This window comes from Hyaena hyaena, unplaced genomic scaffold, assembly GCF_003009895.1.
Source record: "Hyaena hyaena isolate Hyena2069 unplaced genomic scaffold, ASM300989v1 scaffold_94, whole genome shotgun sequence".
Classification (NCBI taxonomy): Eukaryota; Metazoa; Chordata; class Mammalia; order Carnivora; family Hyaenidae; genus Hyaena; species Hyaena hyaena.
In genome coordinates this window covers 1,894,845-1,920,201 of record NW_024080726.1, presented here as the reverse complement: position 1 = coordinate 1,920,201, position 25,357 = coordinate 1,894,845, and the positions used below count along the sequence as shown (strand labels likewise).

Genomic DNA, 25,357 nt, shown 5'->3' with positions numbered 1-25,357 from the left:
AAGACGTGAGGGAGGCGCCGCTGGCTGTCTGCTCCCTCGGCCTCCGGGGTCCCCGCCGCGGGCTGAGCAGCCACGTCTTCGCTCCTGCCTGGGACGAGCCTGTATGTCTTCTGTCCGTGACGGTGGCCCGGTGTCTTGCCCTCTGGTTGTGTAGTAGAGCCACAGACAGCTGGCTGGTGACGCTGTAACCGTAACTCCTGGCCGTAGATGTCTTGTTTTTCATGCTGTATTTTCAATAAATGCCTCCGGGGCTCTGCTTCTACCGGCAGGCGTCAGGTACCATGTCTTTTTTGTTTGTTCTTTCACATTCCTTCAGAGGCTTCTGTGCCGGGGGCAGGGGACCGGGCTGCAGGTGTGCCCGCGGGCCAGGTGTGGGTGCTGGCGCCGCGGGCATCAGACGGCTCCGGGCCGGCTGCCCTCACGTGTGCTGCCGCGTCCTGTTTTCCTCCGTCTCAATAAACCGCTACGTAAAATGTAGTCCTCTCTCTCCTTCTGCTCCCGTCTCTGACCGGGATTGGGTCGGAAAAGACCAGACAGCCCCCCTCGGTGTCAGACGGGACACGGTACAGCCGCCTGACCCATCCCAGAGTCCGTGTATCCCAGTGGACGTACAGACGTGGCCACGGGGCTGAGTGCCTCTCGGAGACGGGGTTTGAGGGCGCAGGGTTGTCTGGCCGGGGGGGTGGGGAGGGGGGCCACTGCCAGAGGAGGTTTCAGCACTTCTGAAGCCTGAAGCCTCTGCTGGCTGACTGATGGCACCACATGTCACAGCAAGAGGGGTCAGGACAAGAACTGTCTCCTCGCTGCCAACGCTCTTAGTGGGGTCGGAGATTGGGAATGGCGCCTGTGCCAGACGGATGCGAGACCGAGCTTTAAGCACTGGGGTGGCAGCCCCGGTGGGAGCGGGATCTGGGGAAAGCGGGGAAGAGTCGGAAAGACCCTGGGAGCCTCTCCTGGGCACAGCTGGCCACCTCTGGACCCCACCGCCCACCTTGGAGCCTCTCCCCTCACTTGCTGGCTCCCGGGGGGCGGGCTGTGGGCCTGCGGTGGGAGCTGTCGCAGGAGGCCCAGCACAGGGTCCTACTGCCTGTTGCAACGGGCACTGGGGTGCCCTGCCTCCGTTGTGTCCTCGGGGAGGTGCGGGCCCTGCAGGGGACAGAGCTTCACACGTGATCAGAGCAACCTGGCCAAAGGTCCCAGGGCATCTTCACTGTGCCTGCAGTGAGTCAGGTGTCCCACCCACCTCCAGCTGATCCCCAGGGCGGTGGCCCCATTCTGCCAAACGGTGTCACAGGCCTATGAATGACAGCACACAACCCTGTTCTCTGTGTAGAGGCCGAACCTTTCTCAGCTGTTCTGGTGCCAGGGAGGTGGGTATCAGGCAGGCTTGGGCGGGACCTGTCAGCACGTGGAGCACGGGCGTGTCCAGCCTGGAGTTGTCCAGCCCCTTCTGGCGATTGACTTGATGAGTTCCTGCCTCGATTTCCCCATGCCCCCTTGGTTCTGACAGCCAGGTGGCCTCCTGATGCTCCTGGAAGGCCTTAAAAAGGTCCTGTGATTCTCTATAGGAGGGCAACAGCAGACCCCACACTTGCCTCGTGGTACGGGGCGCTTAAGGGGGGGGCGGGGTGAGAAGTAGCAGGCAAGTCAGTGGAGTGTAGTTCAGCGAACAGCGCCCTGAGCGTGTGGTCGTGATAGGCACGGGGCAGGTCCCTTAGGCCCCCCGGCTCTGGCGCAGGGCCTGAGCCAGCCTGCCCACCCGTCGGCACATTGTCCATGGCCCCCATTGTCCCTTGGCGCTGAGGTAAGGCTGGGCCTCCCCCAGCTCCGTCCAGACGGCGGACTAATGTATTAACTGCCTCCGTTTCCACCGCCCCCCCCATAATCGGTTGCCTTAATCAGAAGCATGGTTGACATTCTGGCTTTTGGGACCACCAGGTCCCGTTGTGTGATTTGTCCCATTCTCGAGTTAAAGAGACACTGTCACCTTCCGTATTTTGGGGCAGCCTTTGCCATCGTTGACGGGTCTCCTCTAAGCCGGAGTTAGGCTTGTGTCCTGCAAGAGCCCTTCCCCGGGGAGTCCCAAGCCTGGTTGCCCCCACGCCTCTGCCCACAAAGGGGCTTTAGACGAGCGTCCCAGACCACAGAGCAGCAGTGGGACTCCTGGAGTCCGGCGCTGGGGAGCTGGCGGGGTTGGGGGGTGGGGGTCCTGAGCTCAGCTGCCCTGGCAGGAGGCTCTGGGCACGGAGCACACAGTGACGAGGGGGAGCCCAAGGTCCGGCCTTTCTTGAGCGCCTGGTGCGGGGTTGGGCATTTTTGCTTCAAGGCGAAGGGTCGGCATGAGGTTGGCAAGGGCGACAGTGTCACTTTAATCCCGAGACTTGTAGTGGAGCTAGTTTGCTGTGAGGCTGAGGGGGACCCGAGGGGGCATGCAGGGAGGGGTGGGTCACGCTGGCACCTCCCAGCCACCCGCTCCTAATGGCGTGAACGCGGTCGGACTGCTCCTCTGCTTCAACTAACACATGCCTCCCTGGGACCCCGACTCCGGCCCCGCCTGGCACCAGGGGAGAGGGGACGGGACCTGTGTGGAGGCCGCCACCAGGGCCCCCCGGGGCTGACCCTCCTCTTCTCTCCCGTGCCCGACGGGCTCTTACAGGTATTTCCCCTCGAGCCCCGGCCTGGCCGTGCCCTGCCCACGTGCCGCCGGCCCGTCACCATCTCTGTTCATCCCTGCGCCACCCGGCTTCCTGCCGCTCACCAGCCAGCAGCTGTTCCGGTCCCCTCGACGGGCCTCGCCCTCCTCACTGCCAGGCCGCCTCAGCCGGGCCCTCTCGCTGGGAACCATACCGTCTCTGACTCGGGCAGGTAAGAGGCGCTCCGGCATGGGCAGGCAGGGGGCGGGCGGGAGGGCGGTGAGAGCTCGTGCTGTAGAGACGGGCAGAGCCGGAGTCCGATCCGGGTGCATCCCCTCCAACTGCCTCTAGTCAAGGGTCTTCACCGCTGGGAGGGTGGTCATAGCAGTAGAGCCTGCCTGTGGGTGTTTGTGCCGAACGAGGTGATGCATGTCAAGTACTAAGGGCAGCGGACACGCGGTTGATGTCCCCACACGTTGGGGGCTGCCTCCTAACCACCATTCTCACTGTTGTTATTGTTGCCGGTGTTTGGAGACCTCGAGGGCTGGAAGGTTTGCCCCCGGCCTTTTATGTCAACCAGAGGGCAGGGGCGTGTTCGGATCAGCCGCCTTTATTGAGCATGTGCTGCTCGTGGGCTCTGGCGTGCCTGAGACCTGGTCCTTGTCACAAGAGACTTTGTCTCCTCCTTCATCTTTTCTAGCGGGATCTTCCCGGGAAGTCAGTTATAAGTTACATCCAGTTTTTCCTCCTCATCGCCCTTCGCTCTTGGGGAAGCCACCTGGGCGGCCTGGGGTGTGTCCTGGGGCCTGGCTCCCTGGGTCACAGCTTTGGGAATACCCAAATATGCCACCAGGCAGCATCCCACCCTCCAAGAATGTAGGCAGCATCTTGGTTAAACCGGGCGTTGTAAGGGCACCTGTGGGGGCTCAGCAGGTTGAGCGCCTGACTTCAGCTCAGGTCATGATCTCACGGTTTGTGGGTTCAAGCCCCACGTCGGGCTCTGTGCTGACAGCTCGGAGCCTGGAGCCTGTTTCAGATTCTCTGTCTCCCTCTCTTTGTCCCTTCCCTGCGTGTGCTCTGTCTCTCTTCCTCAGAAATAAACATTCCAAAAAAAAAAATGAAATGACTGGGGCGCCTGGCTGGCTCAATCAGTAGAGCATGCAACTCTTGATCTCAGGGTCGTGAGTTCAAGCCCTAAGTTGAATGTGGAACCTAATTTAAAAAAAAAAAAAAAAGCAGTGAATGTCCCACAGGGTGAAAGGCAGGGACTGGGCCTCCGAGAGGCACCTCCCTGCTCCTTCAGTTCCTGTAGAGCAAACGCAGGGCTGAGAAACCGAAGCACCCACCACCGCCCTTCCCTCTGGAGAAAAGCCCACCAGCTTCCGGTCTGACGGGGACAAAATGAGGGGGCTCAGACTTCCCCATCTGTAGGCTGGGCTCAGTGATAATACACACATCGTGGGGTGGTTGTGAGCCTCTGGTGCGGGCAGCCAAGTGTCCAGAGCCAGCAGCTGCGAGCAGCCAGGCAGGCCCCTGGGAGGGTCTAATGTGGACGGCTGTGCCTCAGGGCTGAGGTAGGCATGGTATCAGGGAAGCTTCTAGAACAAGGCCCTCAGCAAACACAGCTGCTGGCATTAGTATGGGGTGAGAATCCCGGTAACAGCAACGCCCAGAGGCTTAGCTCCTCCCAGGCGGTTAAAGGCCATTTTGCTTGTACCCCGAGTTGACAGTAGGGTGGCTTTCCTTTCCCCCTAAGCAGAGCTGTCCTCCTCCGTCCCCGGTGGCTCTCGAGTAGACCGTGGGGAGGGGCCGGCTGAAGCCTGGGGCGTCGGGAGCAGCTCTGCCCTGGGCCCCACCCTCCTGGGAGGACCCTCCGTGCTCCCCAGCCAGGGCGGCTGGGCTGAGGGCCTTCCATTTCAGGCCCCCGGGGAGGGAGGAGGGTGGCATCCCAGCAGCTGCTGCCGATGACCGAGGTCTCCCTGTAGCCCTGGAAGACCTGAGGCAAGGGGGCTCAGGAGTGGCCCCGCCCCGAGGCGGCAGAGCAGTTCTGTGGGCGCAGGCTGGTCTTGGAATGTCCACTGCCAGGAGGGACCCCAGGGTCTCCACTGCCGGGGGCCTTCAGGCTGAGTTTCTGCAGCTCCTTGGCTCAGGTAACCAGGAGGCGCTGGTGGTCTGGGGCCCGGGCACTGGGCCAGGTTCTAGTTTCCTGTGTCCTTCTCTCCCTACTCGCCCCTGCGCCTCCCTGTTGTAGGCCTCATCCCTGCGTCCCTACAGCTCACACCCAGCAAAGAGACTGCTCTCCTAGCATCCATAACAGCTTCTGGAAAGGACTCTGTGCCTGGGCCCCGTGGCCACCCTTACCAAGACACATGGGTTGGCCTGGATCTGTGTCCCGGGGCCTAGGGGAGGGAAGGGGCAGCAGTGTGCTGTGACCAAGGGACCCTTAGGGCCCCAAGGGGGATGGAACTGTAGCCGCTCGTGGCGGCACCCGGTGGATCTTTCCACAGTCCGCTCTCGGCTGAGCAGTGGGGGCGCACAGGATACATGGGGTGTAGTCGCTGCCCGTGGGGTGCACTCGACTGAGGAAGAGCAGTGTGTCCGGTGTTCCCTGAGGGCCCACGCAGGCCGGTAGGCACAGGTAGTGGAGGGGCAGGACCCCAGAAAGAGCAGGCTGTGGGGGGGTGGGGGCGGGGGCGGGTGTTGGTTTTTTTAATCCCCGAGATGAGAGCAGGCCCGGAGGATCTCCGACAGTAGTTAAGGGAGTCGGTTGAGAGCTTGTGTTTTCAAGAAAGCTCGGCCCAAGTGACAAAGGCTGGATCCCAGCAGAGCGGGCGGGGTCGGGGGGGGTTGGAGAGTGGAGAGGGCGGGTGGCGGTCATCGCCACGGGCCTGACGTGCCCCCTCATCTTTCCTCCAGACTCAGGCTACCTGTTCAGTGGGAGCCGCCCACCGTCTCAGGCGTCTCGATCTGGAGAGGTTCCCGTTCCAGGTGAGGAGGGTGGGGGCGCGTGGGCCGGGCTTTCCAGAGCCCCCCGTGTAAACACGAGCTTGGGGTCCCACGGGCTTCTGTGTTCAAGTCTCAGTCCTGTGCCTCCCAGCTCCGCAGCCCTGGGCAAGCCACCAACAGCCCTGTGCCTCAGTTTCCTCTTCTGTGAAACGACCGTGGCGGTTTCTGGGATTAGCTGTCATGCTGTCACCCTTATCAGTGACGACCTGCGGAGGCCACCACCCTCGGGATCCCGCCATCAGCGCTTGGGCTAGCTGACCTTAATTAAGTCGGGAGGTGCCCTCCGGGGGCGGGGGGCCACGACTAAGGGTCTGTGATCCTCTGCCCTCCCTCAGCTCCTGGCAGGCTTCCCTCTGTCCCCCAAGTTTTGGTACAGCCTCGTCTTCCTTCTCGGGTTAACAGAGAAGCACCGGGAGCCAAACAGCCGTAGCAGGGGGGTAGCTGTGCCCAGAGCAAACGCTCACGCCCCGTTCCGTTCTTACCGTAAGTCGTCGCTTCTGTCATCCTCCCGCCCTCAGATTACTTCTCTCTCCTGTCGGGGTGCTGTGCCTCGTCCCCCCTTCCTTCCCCGGCGCCTTCCGTGGCCGGCTCCGTGGCCTCCAGCGCTGGCTCTCTGCGCCACCGCAGGCCCCTCATCAGCCCGGCCCGGCTCAACCTGAAGGGGCAGAAGCTGCTGCTGTTCCCGTCGCCCCCCGGGGAGGGCCCCAGCACCCCCAGCAGCTCCGACGAGCACTCGCCCCACAACGGCAGCCTCTTCTCCATCGAGCCGCCCCAGGTGCCACAGCGATCGCCGGCGCAGGACACGAAGCTCACTGTGGGTACGACATCCCCCCACACCCCCCCGCCCCCGGCTGCCCTCCCAGGAGGCGGGAGAACCCAGCGGGGCCATGACCGCGTCAGGACAGCCCTGCGGGCAGCCGCACGGGGCCTGTCCTTGCTCTTATCTGAGCGTGTGCAGCCGCTCTCCCAAGCTCCAGCCGCTCCTGGCCTGGCTCCTGGTGACCTTGAACCCTCCAAGACATGGCCTTCCATTAGTTGGTTTTATTTTTTTCTTTGGCAGTTGACCTTGAGGGTCCTTTGTTCCTTGGGATGGATCAAAAACACATCGCACCCTGCTTGGCTGCGTGCATCTGGTCCCATGTGTTTTTGTTTTGCTCAAACGATGCTGTTGTGTAAAGCACTTCTCAAGTTTTTAAACTAGGGCTTTACCTTTAAATTTTCAAACTTTCACTTGACTGTGTGGATTTCCTGCGTCTCACACACTGTCAGAGGGTCTGGCCACAGTGGGTCTGAATTCTGGCCAGACAGGCCACGGGCAGCCTCTGCCACCCTGTGCCCCGCCTCCAGAAGCCTCCCTGTGGCACCATCCGCCACTGCCTGTTGGCGACGGACTTCGCTGCTGCTGATCTATAACCGGCTCCCTGCACGGCAGCCACGCGGCCGGGAGAGGTGCATGGACCTGGCGTCCCCTGGCCCTGGGCTAGGGCAGGCGGGCTGGGATGGGCACGGCTGCCCGCATCCGAGGACTGACCCAGGACTGGGGGTGGACCTGGCCCACGGCTGTCCCTGGGGTGAGCCGTGAGCCCCCTGAGACACCCCCTCTCTCTGCAGACATGAGGTCGATGCCAGAAAGAGGCAGTGCCTGCAGCGGCCGGTCCATCAAGAAAGAGGACGACTCCTCTCAGTCATCCACGTGCGTGGTGGACACCACCACGCAGGGGTGCGTGGAGGAGGCCGCCGCCTGGAAAGGTCTGTGCTCTGATTGGGAAGGGAGTGGGGCGGCAGGGGTGGGGGGGGCAGGGGGCTACGGATCCGCAGCCACCGTCACCTCCTGGTCCGTCTGGGACCCTGAGAGAGCAAGCCCTCCAGGGCCCTCAAGAGGACAGTTAGCTCACCCACCCAGGCCTTCTGGGTCCTGCTACGACCCGGCGCACGGCACGCCCACCCTAGGATCAGGCCCCCCATCCCGCAGGAGGCCGCAGGGAGCTGTTTACGTTGAACAGAATTAGCATTTCGTAACAGTAAAAACCGAGTTCCTCAGCTTTTCCGGCCGCGTTTCAGGTACCCGTTGGCCCATGTGGGCGGTGGCCCGGTGGCGCCTGGGTCGCCAGCACGGGTTCAGGGAGGACGCTGGCTGGACGGTCGGTCACGAGGGGAGTCTTTCTGCAAAGGTGGCTCCCCATCTTTGGAGCTGGCTGAAGTGGGTGCTGCCCCCAGAGCACAGACCTGGGGCGGGAAACCCAGTCTGAGAGCCTGGGCTGGGCATCGCTCCTCTAAAGCGTCTGTTTCCTGTCTGTCCTGGGGGGTCGTGCCCCGAGGCCCCCTCATGGGGTCAAGTACAGCGCATCCAGTACTCGCCTGGTAGCATGGGCTCAGGAAATGAGGTGCATTCTGGGAGGCAGGACTTGACCTGCCGACCCTGGGTTCTGGGGTCTTTCTGGGCCCCAAGGGGCCACAGCTGCGTTTCCGGTGGGCGGGGCCGGTGGTCCGCTATGCAGGGAACCTTTAACCGGGTCTCCTCTCTCTCTCTCTCTCTCTCTCTCTCTCTCTCTCTCTCTCTCTCTCTCTCAGGTCGTGTTGGGCCCTCCCTGGTCCGGGGCCTCCTGGCCGTGAGCTTGGCCGCCAACGTTCTCTTCACTTCGGCCTACCTGTACCAGGTGCTGCGCTGACCCACGGCCCCCGGTGCCCAGAGGGTCTTGGAGACGCCCAGGTGCATGCTGCTTCCACCACTGCCGGCCTCAGGGCCCTTGCGCGGGGCTCCGCCATCCTCTCCAGGGCCTCTGACCTCGCCGGGCCGGGCCCGCCCTCGGGACCCCTGCTCCTCACCTGGCCGACCGCAGGGCTGAGCACGTCCGCGGGGTCACTCTCCCTGCCCGTCTCCTTGGCTGACATCAGTTGTGTTTGGTGCTGACCCTGATCCTGAAGCCAGGGATCCCCTCTGGGCCGCAGGACATGGGGGGCCCCCTCCCTGCTGCCCGGCCCGCCCGGCGGGAGTGCCACTGCTGTAGCCCCGGCGGAGCGGGCTGCCTCCGGACCCCGTGCTGCGGGCTGTGACCGCATCTCGTACTGTATCCCCCTGTCCCTCTGCAGCTGCCTCCGCTTCCCGGGGCGGGGGTGGGGGCGGAGGGATGGTCCCTGTGTCATCGCTCGCACCCCTGCCTGGGGAAGAGCAGACCCCTTGGGCAGGCCCCCTTGAGGATGGACACCACCTGCCCGTGTCTCCCTGCGTCCTGTCGGCCCCCTGGCTCTCCTGGGGGGGCAGGCGGGTACTGGGGGCCCAGGGCCCCTCAGAGTTCCAGTGTAAGCGCCCCCTGCTCCCGGCCAGCCTCCCCTCCGCCCGCTTGTGCCCCTATTTTATTACCTCTCGGTACCTCCCTGGGCAGCAGCCCGTTCCACTACCCAGGGCCCACCCTGCCCCGCTGCCGGGCCTGCGCTTCTGGGCCCTTCCCTCACGCACTGCCCACGGGGGCCTTGCTCCAGCCCCCAGCCTGCCCCGCGGGACGGGCCCAGCACAGCCTGCAGGGCTGGGTGAGAGCCGGTCCCCGCCCTGCCTGGGCCTGGCCCCTCAGCCCCTGAGGCCCTGCGTTCCTCCCTCTCATCCTGCGGCCTCGTTTCCAGGCCCCCCGGGCTGGCTTCCTTCCCCACTCCACGCCCCCCCCCCAGACCCTGCCACCTGCTCCTACAGCCTTGCCCCCCCGCCCCTGTGCTGGGGTCCCGTCCTGGCCCCCGAGAGGAGGGAGGAGGGCCCTCGCTCTGGCACCCACGGAGGGATTGGCCGTCGCGGTGACTCCCGAGACATGGTGGCTGGGGGGACGGGTGGCGGTCGTGAGGGCAAAGAGGAAGGGTCTTTATCATTCAGGGATAAAGTTTAATTTTATTTTTCTACACATTTTTGCCAGGTAAGGCGCTCTGCTGGTGAGCAGGACGCCGCCCGTTCTCCCTGCCAGGGAGGTTTCGTTTTTTTAAGCCTTGGGTGCTTTTTTAGTAATTTTTTTTACCATGTGGGGAAGGAGTCGCTCTGACTCTCCCTCGCTCCTCGTCCCCCCACTCCTGTCCGGAGAGCTGTTTCCCGCCCTGCCCCCCACCCCGGGACACGGGGGGTGGGGGGCCGGGGGCCGCACCAGGACCCCGAGTCCAACTGCCAGAGATGGTCCCACCTTGGAGATGGTGCTCCTTGGCCCCCGTTTGTACAGTGGGCACGCGTGTCGGGTTTTTAAATTTTATTTTTTGCCTAACAAAGCCAAACTCCATTCCCAAGTACCCTTCCTCTGTGGCTCTGAGGAAGCCCCAACAGGCTCTCCTCCCCTCGGCCCCCCTGCCCAGGCCTGGAGGCCCCGGCGCCCTGCAGGGGCAGGGGAGAGGGGGACGGGGGCTTACTTACGTTTTGTTTCAAAGGAAAAACACAACCTTATTTTTCTTTACTAAAGCAAAAAAAAAAAAAAAAAGATACCAACCTTTGAACTATACCCCTTAGCCTGTCTCTTATTCTGTTCCCGGGGGCGGCTCAGGCCGGGGGAAGGGTCCTGGTGCAGCTGGAAGTGATTTCACTCCTCTCGGCGGGGCAGCGTTGAGGGTGGGGTCTGGGGGGCTCCCCGTCCCCAGAGAGCTCGGATCCGAACAGGAGACCAGCGCGGGAGGGGCGAGCGGAAGCTTGCTGGGCAGGGAACCGAGGGCAGCATGAGCCAGGGCCCCAGCAGGAAAGCCTGTCCCGGCCGGCAGTGCCCGCCCAGCCTGCCCCCGGCGCTGCAGGGCCAAACACCTTGTGTTCTGAGCCCGCTGGGAACGGCCCCCATCCCCCCAGCAGCCGGGCTTGGCATCGGGCCCTGGGGGTGCACAGCCCCTCCAGGTGAGGAGACCCAGCTTCAGGCCCGACCTGGGCAGGTGCAGGGTGGGCCCGGAGAAAGCACTCGAAGGGACCTCGCTGGACAGAGGCAGAGCCAGGAGACCAGGGACAGGGCCCAGGGTTGGACCTCCTAAGTGTGTCAAATGCACGAGCTCACATGTACAGGCCGCCCAGTGGCTGCCGGGACTGTGACTCGAAGTAACAGGATGATCAGACCACGGCACACGCCGCAGAGGCGCAGCCCCGAGGGGAGGGGGGGGTGGGGGGAGCTCCCCAGCAGGCATTCGGGAGGGGGCCGGGCTGGGCCAGTCACTGCTCCCAGAAGCTGGCCCTCGGGGGTGGCAGGTGGAACTTCAAACAGACCCCGGAGGTCACTGATGCCGAGGCTCCTTCTGGCCCGAAGCCGTGACCGACCACCTGCAGGGAGTGCGCGCCGCATCCCCTGCGTCCCCTCACCTCACCCCAGGGTCCCCAGCCTGTGCTGTGGCAGAGTCAGTCCCACTGCATTGTTCTTACTGACGTTTTCTGTTGTTTCCTTATAAAAGGGAAACCTGTTTGTTGTAGAGAATCCGGAACTAGCAAGAAAGACCGTGCCCCAGGGTCCCACAGCTGAAGCGCGGCCCCACTCTTGCCCCCCACGTGTCTACATACATACACTTTTACAAGAACAGGGTCTTTCTGGACCCAACACTTTGTCACTTTATTCCTCTCCTGGCTCCGTCATACACCTACCCCATGCCGTCAAGCGAGCTCTCAGCCGCCCAGAGGCTGCGTCCACGCAGCCTGGTCTATTTCCCGGCCTGCTGAGATGAAGACGCGTCCACTCTCCCCTCTTTCATAACTGGGGCCTCCGGAAATCTCTCCGTACGGACCTGCGGCTTTTGTAGTTCAGGCTTTTCTATGTGTTGTCTGGTTGCTTTCTGGAAAGTGCAGAAAACTATGTTGTCGTGTGGTTTGCACTGGTGGGTTTTGGATTTTTTTTCCCCCCTCCAAAAGTCCTAAGCTGACTTTTGCTTTGCAGACCTGCCCCCGGTCACCCGACAGCTTACATGGGGGGATGGGCAGATGATCAGGTTGGAGTTGTGTAATACTTGTGCCGAGAGAACATGGGAGTAGGTGAGAGGTGGGGGGCAGGCTGCCTGGCACCCTCCCCCCCTTTATGTGCTGGGCTGCACTTGAGTTGTAGGTCAGGAAAAGTTCTGATCTTTTAAAAAGTTCCGGAAATCACCCCAGCATCCCCATCCCCCCCTTACCAATAAGTCGTGTGACAAGGGGACCCTTCCGTGCAGCAGGAGCGAAAGGACCTAGTTCATCTGACCCTTCCCAGAGGTGACAAGAGGTGAGAGCCACCCCACCCCCACGGAGGACACAGCTGGGGGTCCAGAGTGGCTCTGCCGCTGCGAAGTTTTTTTATGTCGTAGCAACTCAGGACATTTTGCTACTGGGGGTGGGAATGGGGAAAGGCACCGGGGTACAGCCAGCTTGATTTTGAGGCCACCATGGGATTGTGCTCTTTGCCAGCTTTGTGTTTATGCACCGCCCCCCCCTTCACTAAGTGAGAGCTGGGTCGCAGTGACAGAAGAGAGAGACCCAGGATTTCCACAGCATGTTCTTTCCTTCATTCCTCAGTCTCTGGTCAGATTTACGCGATAAGTATTATGGTGCCCGTCACGTGTGCACGGCTGTGCCAGGCACTGGGGCTACAGTGGTGGGCAAAATGGTGATGCCCTTGTTGCAGGGAGCCCACCCAGAGCAGGAGGCTGGCCTGGGCAAGCATACAGTCCACTCATCCGCAGTGGGAGGCCTGTGAAGTAATGGGACGCCGGTGTCTCCAGTGTGAATATTCAGGATACCAGACATGAAGCTTACGGACAAGATGGAGATCACTGTACGCAGGAGTCAGTGCTTGTGTAAAGGCCCTGGGGCCAGCTTTCAAGGAATTGAAAGGTTAGTATGTCAAGAGCCCAGGAGAGAGGAGAGCAGAAGGTCATCTATGAAAGACTGTTGGGCATTTAGATTTCATCCTAAGAACAAAGGGAAAGCCAGTGCCGCATTCAAGCACGGTAGTCACGGGAGCAAATGCGCATTTTCAAAGGGTCGCTCAGCAGAATATGAAGACTGGGTTGGAAGAGCACAAGAATGGAATGATGGGGGCGCCTGGGTGGCTCAGTCGGGGAAGCGTCCGAGTCCGGCTCAGGTCATGATCTCATGATTTGTGGGTTCTAGCCCCGCGTCGGGTTCTCTACTGTCAGCTTAAAGTCTGCTTCGGATGGCCCCCTCCTGATGTAGGGAAACCGGGAGGGGCACAGGGGAGAGCATGGGTTTGAAAATTCAGCTTTGAGCACTTGCATTGGATGCTTTGGAGATAACCGGTGGACACCTGTCCCTGCTGCGCCCTGGAGCCCCCCCGCCCCCAACTGCAAGCCTCAGGCACCGCTCAAAGGCCACCTGCTTTGAGAGGCCGCTGCGGCCTGGATTCCCGCCATTCTCCTCAGTGTCCCGCTGCTTCCATTCAGTTACAGGTGGCGGCCGCGTCCCCTTCAGAAGGGTGACTTCCTTGAGACCAGAGACCTTGGCTCATAGCGGAGGCTCTCTAAATATTGTTGAATGAATGAATGAATGAATGAATGAATGAATGAACGAACGAACAAACGAATAAGAATGAATGAATGAAACGTCCACCAGGAAGCTGGCGTGCAGGTATTTCCAGGTCTCACTCTGAGGAGAGGGGACAGGAGACGCGTCGGCCTCCCTGAAGCCGGGGGAGACTACCTGATGCTCCCTGCAGCTGAGGCTTGACATCACCGGCTTTGGTGCGACCCTCATGGAACCGGATGACAGAACAAGAGCAGACACAGAGGGGGGTGAGCTGGGGGCTGAACCGAGGCCAGGCCCCCAGGGGGCTTGAGGCTGGGCACATTCCATCTGGGGGGGGTATATTCCATCTCGGGGGGGCATATTCCATCTGGGGGGGCATATTCCATCTCGGGGGGGCACATTCCATCTCGGGGGGGCATATTCCATCTCGGGGGGGCATATTCCATCTCGGGGGGCACATTCCTGTCCCCCCGAGGTTTGCAGTGCTGGGGTTGGGGGGCCAGGAGGAGACAGGATGAAAGGCACAGTCACCAATAATGAACTGCTGTCAAAAGAAAATATCACGTAGGACAGCAGAGGCCAGGAAGCAGCCAAAGCCCCTTCCCACCCTGAAAACCCACGACCCCAGGCGGGCGGGGAGGGCTGTTTGAGGTGGGGGCTGGACCGAGGGTGGCAGAGGGCTGGTCTGAGGGAGGGGTCCTGAGGATCTGTATCATTTTAGGTTGCAAAGGGCTGCATGACACAATTTTTGACCCTTCTCCCCGAGTGGCACCTGGGTGCTATAGGGTCCCCAGGCCATGAGGCCGGGTGCGCGTGTAGCAGGGTGGAAGCGCACCTCCAATCTCACACTGGAAGTCACTGGGGAACGGGTCTGACCTTGGCAGTTTTGACTTCCTGGGTTCATTCAGAGGTGAGGCTCCTGTACTGGGGGGATCCGACGGTCAGGGAGGGGGGAATCTCTCAGGAGGAGGAGGAGAGCACAGGCATTTGGAAATGTCCTGACTGGTCTGGCCACCGAACTGCTGTGACCCTAACAAAGATAAGGGAGACAGGCTGGACCTGGGGCTGCGGGGAGGGACCTCACCGGACAGTGGCGTTGCCGGCCAGCAGGGAGGCATCACTGAGAGGAGTGCAGGGGCGGACAGACGGCCTCCCTTCGAGGCCCCAAGGTCACCCCAGGAATGGCCCTCCAACCTCAGAGGGAGCCTGCAGGCTGTGGGCGGACAGAACCAGGGTTGAAGCCTCTGGAGTATTTGTCCTGACCCCCTACATCCACAGAAGAACCTGATGTTAATTAACAAAGCTTAGGAGCTGATGGGGACCAGGCTTCCCGCTGGGTCGGCACAAGCCCTGGGGGTTGGAAGGAAACCTCAGAGAACTGAGTTGTTCTCCAGAAAAAAGCAGGTAAGAAGTTGCCCAGAAAAAGCATATAGGACGTCTAAGTCCCCCTGGGACAGAAGAGGTGACACCTCTATTGTAAGCTGTTGGGGTTCACAGGCAGCAATTCCGGGTGTGACTCCTGGGGCTTTCTCTGTCCCCACTCAGTGCAGTAAGTCTCCCAATGCAGGGCTAGGGGTGCAGGTGAGACTCTCGTGTGGATTCTGAAGACGGAAAGAGTTTTCAGGGGGTGATTTTTTAAAAATTTTGTTTATGTCTTCATTTTATTTTGAGAGACAGAGACAGAGAGCGAGCAGGGGATGGCAGAGAGAGAAGGAGTCACAGAATCTGAAGCAGGCTCCAGGCTCTGAGCTGTCAGCACAGAGTCGGGCGCAGGGCTTGAACCCACAAACTTTGAGATCATGACCTGAGCCGAAGTCGGAAGCTTAACCAATTGAGCTACCCAGGTGCCCCAGTGGTGATCTTTTTTTAACTTTATGTATTTCTCTTGAGAGAGACTGAGACAGCACAAGTGGAAGAGCAGAGAAAGAGAGAGGGAGAGAGAGAATCCCAAGCAGCCTCCAAGCTGTCAACGCAGAGCCCGACACTGGGCTCGAACCCACGAACCATGAGATCATGACCTGGCCGAAGTCAGACGCCAAACCGACTGAGCCACCCAGGCGCCCCTGACTCTTACTTTTAATACTAGTAGAGGGGCACCTGGGTGGCTCAGTCAGCTGGTTAAGCATTGGACTCTTGATTTTGGCTCTCACAGTTTTATGGGATTGAGATCCATGTGAGGATTGGCCCCAATGGTGTGGAGCCTGCTTGGGATTCTCTCTCTCCTTCTCTCTCTGCCCCTCCATTCACTTGCATGCCCTCTCTCTCTCTCTCTCTCTGTCTCTCACAATAAATAAATATTAAAAAAAAGAAGAAATTTAGGGGCACCTGGTGGCTCAGTGGGTTGAGCATCCAACTTCAGCTCAGATCTCACCGTTTGTTCGAGCCCCACATCAGGCTCGCTGCTGTCAGTGTAGAGCCTGCTTCTGATCATCTGCTCACCTCTCTCTCTTTCCCTCCTGCTCACACTCTTGCTCTCAAAAATAAATTAAAACTTTAAAAAAATTGAATAGTATTGGAAATCCCCAGATTAATCCACCCAAACACTACACATTAGCATGAATCCACATTGCAGGGCCCCAGTGCCTTCCCAGCGAGGAGACGCAGGGTTTCCCCTTCTCGGCTTGCGGCAGATCTGCCCCAGGAAGGAAAATGGAGTTAAGCGTGTGGTTTTCTGAGGTCAATTTTATGGCAAAGCCTAGTACAGAGCGGCCGTCACTGTATTTTATGGCCGGGGCATTTCATGACCTTGAGTCCTCCCCACAGCTGCCGAGAGGTTTGCTGAGCTGGGATTTCGTCTAAAGATTTAGTTTTCTTTTTGCCGAGACACCGACAATTTGTCATGAACTTGCAGCTTCCACACTCACTGTGGTCGGGCTTGAGGAACAAGCTTCTCTATTTTGACTTTATAAATAGTAAAGATGGGAAGCTGAATTAATATTTCATTTTTATGTGGCCCCTTTGCTCAAACCTGCCAAGTTACCAACTGCATTCGCTGATGACTTACAAAAGGGCTGATATAAACGTCCCCAGGTGACCCCTTGGCACCATCAAGCGGTCCAGGAAAAGACCAAATTAGCCGGTCCCCTGTTCTGCCTTTATGCTGAGTAAACAGCAGGCTTAAGTTCCATTTATTTATTTATTTATTTATTTATTTATTTATTTTTTTGTTTTTACTTATTTGAGAGAGAGAGCAGAAGAGGGGTAGAGGGAGGGGGAGAAAGAGAGAGAGGGAAAGCAGGCTCCACACTCAGCGCAGAGCCCGACGCAGGGCTCGATCCCACGACCCCAGAATCATGACCCAACCAAAATCAAGAGTCAGACTTTCAACCCACTGAACCACCCAAATGCAACAGGCTTATGTTGCTTCTAAACACACTTTGTTAAACTTGTATTTCTCCCCACAAAATCACTAGAATACATCCAACTGGTATGGAGCTCCGAAATCTCATCCTTTGTGAAAACAAACCCTTAGCGTGGAGCTTTGCCAATAGTGGTGTGGGTTCGTGCACTGCAGCAGAGGAATCGCAGTAACAGTGCGAGATGGTGGCAATCAGGGAGACCCGAGGTGTATTGGCTCCTACATCTAAAACTATTTCAAAATAAAAAGGCTATTTTTAAAAGGAACAGTAGGGGCGCCTGGGTGGCTCAGTCAGTTGAATGTCATGATCTCACGGTTCGTGAGTTCGATCCCAGTAACTGAGCTCGCTGCTGTCAGCGCCAAGCCCGCTTCGGATCCTCTGTCCCCATCTCTCTGCCCCTCCCCTTCCTGTGCTCTCTCAAAATAAGTAAAACATTTAAAAACAAACAACAACAACAAAACAAGCCCCCACCAGAGCTGTGGCCTGAGCTCAGATCCCTGCCTCCCCCCTGCCCCGTCAACCCCTGAGAATGGACCACTCTCTCCCTGCTTCACCCCTGGACAGCCACCAGCTCATGATCTTGCAGTTCATGAGTCTGAGCCCTGCATCAGGCTCTGCACTGTCAGATTCTCTCTCTCTCTCTCTCTCCTATCTCTGCACATCCCTCTCTTTCTTTCTCTCAAACTAAATAAATAAACTTGAAAAAAGCCAAATATTTAAAAAATTAAATTGAATTAAAATTAAAAGAAAAAACAGATCAGTAGTTACATGAAACTGGTAAAAGGCCCACGGAATCTTTTCAGGAATGATGGGAATGTCCTTTATCCCGATAGAAGCAGTGTTTCAAGGTTGAATACATTTGTCGAAACTCAGCCAACAGGGACACTCTAAACACATGCAGATTACACTACATAACCTATGACTCCAAAAGGTTTATTTTCATATTATTTTCTATTTCAGAGAGAGAGCGAGTAGGAGAGGGCAGAGATAGAAGGAGAGAGAGAATTCCAAGTGGGCTCTGTGCTCAGCCGTGGGGCTGGATCCCTCGACCCTGGGATCATGACCTGAGCTGAAATCAAGCATCAGAGGCTCAATTGACTGTGCCACCCAGGCGTCCCCCCAAAAGGTTTATTTTTAAGTGGTTTTTAAAAACTCTTTCATTGTCCCAGCTGGGGGGACGGGCAGCCTAATTAAAGGGACATGGTGGCATCCAGAATAATGAACGTCTACACCCTAATTCCTGGAGGCTGTTGGAGTCGGAGAGGCTGGGAGGTGCTTTTCCGCTGGCTTTGAGGATGCAAGAAGGGCCACAGGCCACGGAATGTGGGCACTGCAAGACGCTGGAACAGAGCAGGCAGCAGATCTTCCCTGGGGCCTCCAGAAGCACACAGCCCTGACTCCTTGCTTTCAGCCCTGGGGGTGGAGCGGGGGGACCCGCGTGGCCCATCTAAGCTGCGGAAGTGTAACGTGAGGGAGGCGTCTTGTTGTAAGCCACTAACTTTGTGGCTACTGTTACCGCAGCCACAGGGCCCTAACGCAGAGACTCTCCTGGCGTCTGTCTGGATTCGCTCCCTGCGCTTCGGCTGGTTTTCCTTGTCACCAGCCGCGGAGGGGAAATTCAGAGCGCCTGTGACCTTGTCACACCCCACGTGGCTGCCGCTAGCCCACAGCCACCCCCCCGAGGGTCCTGAAGCCTCCCAGTACCTGCCATGACACAACTGACACGGGACCCTCCACGCTCCTTTTTTATTTTAATTTATTTTTAAGAGAGAGAAAGAGCGCAAGCAGGGGAGAGGCAGAGAGAGAGGAAGACACAGAATCCGAAGCTGGAGTCGGGGCTCGAACTCCTGTGAGATCAGGCCCTGAGCCGAAGTCAGACGCTTAACCGACTGAGCCACCCAGGTGCCCCCACACTCTTTTTTTGTTTTAAGTTTATTTACGTAATCTCTACACCCGTCGTGGGGCTCGAATGACCCCCTCCCCCCCCGCCCCCCCCCCGCATCCTCGGTCTGGCTGTTGCAGGTGAAGTGTTTCTCCCGGCACGGCCGTCTCATGTTCCTGAGGACTTCACATTCCCACTCGCTGGGGCTCAGCTCAGACTGCGAGCTGCGGGCCCGCGGTGTGGAAACACCCCCTTCTCCGGAAATGGGTCCAGGTGCAGCCTGGGAGGGCCGCTGTGGGTTGGTCACGTTAAGAACCTGGAAGCAAGCTGCATCGACAGGAGACTGATTAAATGAATGTGGCACATCTGAAGGTTGGCTCACCCTCTACCGTCTCCTTATCAGGAAGAAGGTCGAGGTTAGGGGCGCAAACTCCAGACCGAATTTCCTGACTTCAAATCTGTCCGTCACTTCTCGGACAAGCTGCTCCTCTCTGTGCCTCAGTTCCCTCAACTGTGTGATGGGGATAATGATAGTTTCTCCTACATCCCCCAAGGCCTACCCCACAGCACTGAAACTGATACAGGTGTGTAAAGTGCGCGGTACATAGTGTTATTGGCGGTCTTCAGAAATAAAAAAGCAAATGCCCATTTGCAGAATAGGAGGTTGGTTTTTCATACATATTTAAAGGCCTGCACATATTTATGAGTGTATTCAAGATGCAAACCAAAGGGCAGAGCCAGGTTCAGGGGCGTGGGACCCATGCAGCCACACAGCCCCTGGGCTCAGACAGGCCCCACGTGCCACTTAATGCTCTGCCTGCACCACCTTGAAATTCTTAATACTTTTTTATTTTTTTATTTTATTTTATTTTATTTTAAATGTTTTATTTATTTCTAGGAGAGAGAGAGACAGCACGAGCAGGGGAGGGTCAGAGAGAGAGGGATTCACAGACTCTGAAATAGGCTCCAGGTTCTGAGCTGGCAGTCAGCACAGAGCCCGACGCGGGGCTCGAACCCACGAACCGCGGGATCATGACCCAAGCGAAAGTTGGACGCTTAACCGACTAAGCCACCCAGGCGCCCCCTTAATACTTTTTTTTAAAAAGTCTATTTCTTTTGAGAGCAGCGGGGAGGCGCAGGGAGAGAGAGAAAGAGAGAGAATCCCAAGGAGGCTCTGTGCTGACTCGGGGCTCAAACCCACGAACCGTGAGATCATGACTTCGGCCAAAATCAAGAGTCTGACACTTAACCAATCCACCCAGGTGCCCCGATTCTTAATAATTTTTGAACCTGGGACCCCACGTTTTCATTTTGCACCAGGCCCCACAGTAACGTAGGGGGTCCTGATGGGAAGGAACTCCTTCCTGACTGGTTCTCCAGCTAACCCTGGGGAAGAGCGGGGACAGGAAGACTCTCTTGTAGCCTTCTGTCCAGTTACACGTTTGCAAGCCCTGGGTAACTTACAGATGCGTATCCAGAACGTGAGAGGAGATGTTACAGAGAATCCAGGCACCCGGCGGGACGAATGTGGGCTTGGAATGGACACAAGTGGGTGGAATTCTGCCTCCCGCAGTGAGTTACTGGTCCACTCACCTTAGATAAATGAATGACTCTGCTAAGACTCTTTCCTCCTGGAAAAACAAAGAAACAAATTGGGCATTGTGCCCTGCCTCTTAGGGCGGCCGTAATGGAATGGGTCCGTGGTGTAAAGGTGCTTTCGTCAGTAACCGGGCTGCTCGTTACTGGGTGAGCATGGCTGGGGACAGGAGGCGCAGAGGTGCCCTGGGGGACCCACTAACGATTAGAGAGAAGAGGCCGGGGTCAGAAGTCTCGACGGAAACACTCTAGGAGACAAGGTGGGAGAATCCAACTCAGACCCGCTTCAGCCAGAGAAGGCCCTGGGCAGGGGGAGGGACGATCCAGGTCGGCTGTGCCGGGATCAGAACTTGATCAGCCTGATCAGAACCCGATCGGGACCTGGCAGCAACACTTGTCTCTGTGCTTCTCTGCCCCCAGATCGGGGCGGGGGGAGGGGGTGTGTGTGGGGGGTGGGCTCAGGCTCCCGGCCTCTCTCAGCCCAGACCCCTGGTGCTAGGGGACAGGTAACTGGGCAGGCCGCTCCGCCAGTGAAGGCAGGTGGGCAGGGACAGCAGCCCAAGGGGACAGCGAGAGAAGACGGAGGGGACAGCGCAGGTGCACACCCCCTCGGACCAAAGCCCAAAGTGCGGAGAAGAGCAGTCCCCGCAGTTGGCTCTCACTTTAGCTGCATGACCACAATCCCCCGAGGGGCCTTCTGCAGCCGAAGCCTCACTCCTGGGGGTGGGGGGGCTGGGGGCCCCCTGGGGGCACTTTCCACACCCACCCTCACTTCCCGCCCCTGTTCTCAACATCTCCTCCCCTCTCCTCTGTCAGCCAACCAGCTTGCTTCCTACTTCGCAGAACAAAACCACAAAACCCAGGGGAGAAGTCCACCCCAGCGATGGAGCCCCCAGCCTGTGGACAGCTGCCCCTGCCCCCCTTGCCAGTCGCTGGACTGTCCAGACACCCCTCCGGGGCTGGCCTCTCCACAGGGCGCCCTCTCCGGCTCCCTGCTACTCGGTGGCCCGTCCAGCAGGAGCGCCCCCTGCAGGCGCTGCTTCCCCTTCCCTCCCGTATTCCCAGCAGGCCGCTCCCTTCCTGTCCCGAGACACCTTTCTTCAGGGTGTATGGGGTTCATTGAGCTACTCTTTCTTGTTGGAGGGTTTGAATGTTTTTTAAATATCCCGTTGAGGGGCCGCCCTCTCTGCCTGCTCCCCTTCTGTGCCTTCCCTTTCCCTCCTTTACAATTCAGTCCAAATCGGGGCCCCTGGGTGGCTTAGTCGGTTAAGCGTCCGACTTTCGCTTAGGTCATGATCTCGCGGTTCGTGGGTTCGAGCCCCGCGTCGGGCTCTGTGCTGACTGCCAGCTCAGAGCCTGGAGCCTGTTTCAGTCTGTGACTCCCTCTCTCTCTGACCCTCCCCTGCTCACGCTGTCTCTCTCTCTCTCTCCTAGAAATAAATAAAACATTAAAAAAACAAAACAAAACAATTCAGTCCAAACAATTCAGTCCAAAGCGCACAAGCGGGGAGCGGGGTGGTGGTGGGGGGAGGGGAGGCAGCTGTCCCGGGTGGCAGGGTGGGGTGTCCAACCCACAGCCTGGTGAGGGGGAATCCAGGCGGGCGGCCTGGTGGGAGGTATCGGAGCCCGAGGGAGGAACGAGAAAGAGGGGGAATCCTTGCATGGGTTCGGTAGCCCAGAGAGTGAGGAATGCAACGTGTGCGGTGAGGGCAGCAGCTGCCTGATGGGGGGGCGGGGGCAGCCCAGGCCGGGTGAGGAGGGCACCTCCCCTGCTTGGTTCCCCAGAGCACCAACCGCCATGGGAGGTCTTGCAGACGCATTTGTTTGCTTGTTTATTTCTGAATCGGCCCGGCCCTGGTCCCCACCTGAATGTCCCGCAGGCGGAGACGTTGGTCACCGCAGTATCCTCAGGGCACAGGAAGCGTGTCTGGTGACATGTGGCATCGCGTGTCGAATGGATGAGTGGAACGTAGGGCCGCGTCCCTTGGCGGTGGCACAGACCGCGAGGCTTGGGGACACCTGGACAGGGGAAGCGGAGGGCAGGGAGAAGCGAACCGTGACGCGGGTTTCTGCTTGGACCAAGGGCGTCAAGAAGGACCCCTTTCACCGAGGCAGGAAGGAAGTGAGGGACCGGGCTAGGCTGGGCAGGAAGCTGGGCTGGGGTCAGGTTCCGGTGAGGGGACTGCCTGCCGGTGCCCAGGTGGAGATGCCACAGGGCTGGGAGCGAAACCGCTGGGGGGCTCCCGCTCCCCGCACAGGAGCTGCGAGGAGCCGGCAGAGTCCGAAGGTAGAGGCTGGGGCCGAGCTGCCCAGCCGCAGGCTCGGCCAGAAAGCGGCGCTGGGATAATCTGCCTCTTGCGCGAAGGAATTAGGAAAGGAATAGGAAAGTTTGGGGGAACATACAATAAATTCCCAGCAAAATGAGCTTGCTGCTTCAATACCTGCCCCCAAGCCACGAGCAGCCCAAGCGCAGCAACGCCAGGGTGCAGGCGCGCGCCCCACGCCCCGGAGGAAGCTGGGCGGGAAGGAGAGGGAATCCGGGGGCGCAGCGGCTCCTTAGCTGGGCCAAGTCCAAGCGCACCTTAGCCAAACGCGCCGCCGGGAGCTCGTGCTGGACGCGGCTAAGCGCGGTGGGACAGCGGTGGCGTTGACCGCCTGTCGCCACCAGGTGGCGCCCGTGCTTCCCCGGAGCGCATCCGGGAGGCCTCGAGGTTGGCGCCCCGCGGGAGGAGGGGGGCGGGCCGGCCGGGAGGCCCCGCCCCGGACTCCACCTCTGTCTCTTGGTCAGGCACCGCCTCGCCTCCCACCCTGCGCTCCTTTGGGGGTGGGGGCAGCCCAGGGGTGTGTGTGTGTGTGTCTCTGTGTGTGTGTGTCTGTGTGTCTGTGTGTCTGCCTGTGTGTGTGTCTGTGTGTGTGTGTCTGCCTGTGTGTGTGCGTCTGTGTGTGTGTCTGTGTCTGCCTGTGTGTGTGTGTGTGTGTGTGTGTGTGTCTGCCTGTGTGTGTGTGTCCCCGTCCATCCAAAGCAGGCCTCCCGACCAGAGGAGACTGGCGGCACAAGCCCCCAGCAGACGTAACTTCCCATCCCTGCTCAGCCACTTACTACTGCCTAAGCTAGGCATGGGGCTTCACGTCTGCCTCAGTTTCCTCACTGCAAAATAGCAGCGTAATCCTGACTTCACAGGGGTGTTGTAGAGATTAAATTACATGGTGATGGGGGCTCCTGGGTGGCTCAGTAAGTTAAGTGTCTGACTTCAGCTCAGGTCATGATCTCAGTTAGTGGGTTCAAGCCCCGCGTCTGGCTCTGTGCTGACAGCTCAGAGCCTGGAGCCTGTTTTGGATTCTGTGTGTCCCTCTCTCTCTGACCCTCTCCTGTTCATGCTCTCTCTCTCTCTCTCAGAAATAAATAAAAAACATTAAAAAAAATCTTTAAATAAATAAATTACATGCTGATGGTGATACACATATATTGAAATGTTTTGAAGCTTTATCTTGAGAGAGAGAGAGCAGGGGAGGGGCACAGAGGGGGACCGTAGGGAGAGAATCCCGAGGAGTCTCCACACTGCCAGCACGGAGCAGCGCGATGCGGGACTCGAACCCATCAACTGTGCGACCATGACCTGAGTGAAACCAAGAATCAGATGCTTAATGGACTGAGCCACCCAGGTGCCTCCTATTGAGCTCTAAGGATCAGGCATTGTTCTAACCACTTTACATATAACACCTCACTTTATTTATTTTTTAATTTATTTTTAGTAGGCTCCACACCCAGTGTGGGGCTTGAACTCACAACCCTGAGATCAAGAGTCACAGGCTCCAGCCAGATGCCCCTATAACACCTCATTTTAATAGTTCCCTTCTATATGGAGTGGCTTTCAACTAGAGGCTGGGTCTCCTCTGCAAAGGAAAGGAGGCATCCCTCTGGCCCCAGGGTGCTGCTCACTGCTGAGGGGGGACTGGTACCCAAAGACGGCAGAAAGAGGTGGGTACGTTTTGGATGCTGAAGGCCGGAGGGCCTCTCTTGTTTCCGGTCTGCAACCCAGCAGCTCGGCCTATGGGGAGCAGAGGCAGTGGGGGGGTGCAGAGCCCACCCATCTCTCAGAGAGCAGCAGATGTACCAGTGAGGCAGACAGCGCCTCCAGCCCCGTCCATACCCAGCTTCTGCTGTGGTCTGACAGCCCCCAGAGCTTCTGGGAAAGGGACCCCTGTCATGGCGGATGAGCGAAGGCCAAGGCACAACATTGTGGTTTCAACCTCAGAGACGGGGGCGGGGCGGGGGGGCAACGGTCCCTTCTGTAGGAGGTGGCCAGGGTCGGCGGCCCCGGGAGCACCGTGGAATGATGGAGATACCCAGGGTGAACTAGACATCGTGTCCTGGGGCCAGGAGAGCTAGGATCCAAGTGAGAGCTCCAGTGAGACAGCCTTTGGGGCCATCCCTCCCCACTCCACCACCTCACTCCTGCCTGGGTACCTCTTCTCCTTGCTCCCTCATTCGGACGATGCCTGCTGGGCAGGAAGCCAGAGGGTCGGGGCTACCCTGAGTCCCAGGCGTAGAAGGAAAGGGGGTTCTGAATTCACCTGGAGTTCTGAGTCTTTGGGGCTGTCAGCCAGCTGAGGTGATCAGTGCTCGATTGTGTCCTGGGGGTTGGTGCCCCACCCCGCGACTATCAGTTGGCTGACTTCCCCTCCCTGGCACCCACCCCCCGCCCCCGTCTCTAACGAAGGACCCGGGGCCCTTGGACCTTCCAGCTCACACGCTGCAGGAAACAGAATCTCAAGGGATGAGCCGTCAGCAGCCTTTCCTTACCACCCGTTTAGATGTGCTCGGATGGAGCAGCCAGACGCAGTGCTCCCCCTCTGCCCTCCCCCCACCCCCCGGCCCGCTCACAGGCCCAGAACAAAAACACACCACAAATAGAAATCAAAGTCTGAGAAAGAATCAAGGAGCCATGACCCGGCCGTGGGAAAGGCTGTGTGGCCTTGGCCGAGTCGCTTAACTTCTCTGAGTCTGTTTGCCCATCTGTAAACTGGGGTGGTTGTACTAACCTTGAGGAGCTGCTGTGGACAGGTGAGAGGAGATGTAACGTGCAGGACACAGATGTAGGGCTTGGTCTAAAGGCAAAGCCCCTAAAAACACAGCCGGAGGGTCTGTGCCGGACTCTCCCATCAGCACCCCTGCCGCTCGCCCCCGCAGCTCGGGCCGGGGCTGCCCCCTCGCCGCTTTCCTGTAAGGCTGCGGCTGGAGGGGCTGCCACACTCGCTTCTGCAGTCTTGCTCTCAGGCTCCACTTCCTGTTTTTCTCCCCAACGAATTTTGCACCATTGCCCTTTCATCAGAGCGAGCCAGGGGGGTGGAGAGGTGAAGGTGAAGGCGGAGGCCCGCCTGGGAAGGAAGCCCGGGGTCGGCGGACCCCCGGGGGCATCAGGAAGCTGGGGAGAGCAGT

At 58.9% G+C, this 25,357-nt stretch overlaps 1 protein-coding gene and 1 long non-coding RNA gene across 2 annotated transcripts in view; one reads left to right on the top strand and one right to left on the bottom strand.

Annotated features, from left to right (window-relative positions):
• TMEM201 (transmembrane protein 201) overlaps positions 1 to 8,405 on the top strand; it is a 22,860-nt gene extending 14,455 nt beyond the window's left edge. The window contains exons 7-11 of the mRNA XM_039234963.1: positions 2,657 to 2,865; positions 5,550 to 5,621; positions 6,158 to 6,457; positions 7,251 to 7,388; positions 8,211 to 8,405. Coding sequence (XP_039090894.1) covers positions 2,657 to 2,865; positions 5,550 to 5,621; positions 6,158 to 6,457; positions 7,251 to 7,388; positions 8,211 to 8,308 — 817 coding nt within the window. The 3' untranslated portion in view covers positions 8,309 to 8,405. The remainder of the gene's footprint in view (positions 1 to 2,656; positions 2,866 to 5,549; positions 5,622 to 6,157; positions 6,458 to 7,250; positions 7,389 to 8,210) is intronic.
• Positions 6,208 to 25,357, bottom strand: LOC120233622. The gene is made up of 4 exons (XR_005528870.1): positions 24,961 to 25,357; positions 11,215 to 11,402; positions 10,094 to 10,293; positions 6,208 to 6,294 (listed from the first exon to the last, which is right to left on the bottom strand). It is a non-coding gene; the product is annotated as an uncharacterized LOC120233622 (long non-coding RNA).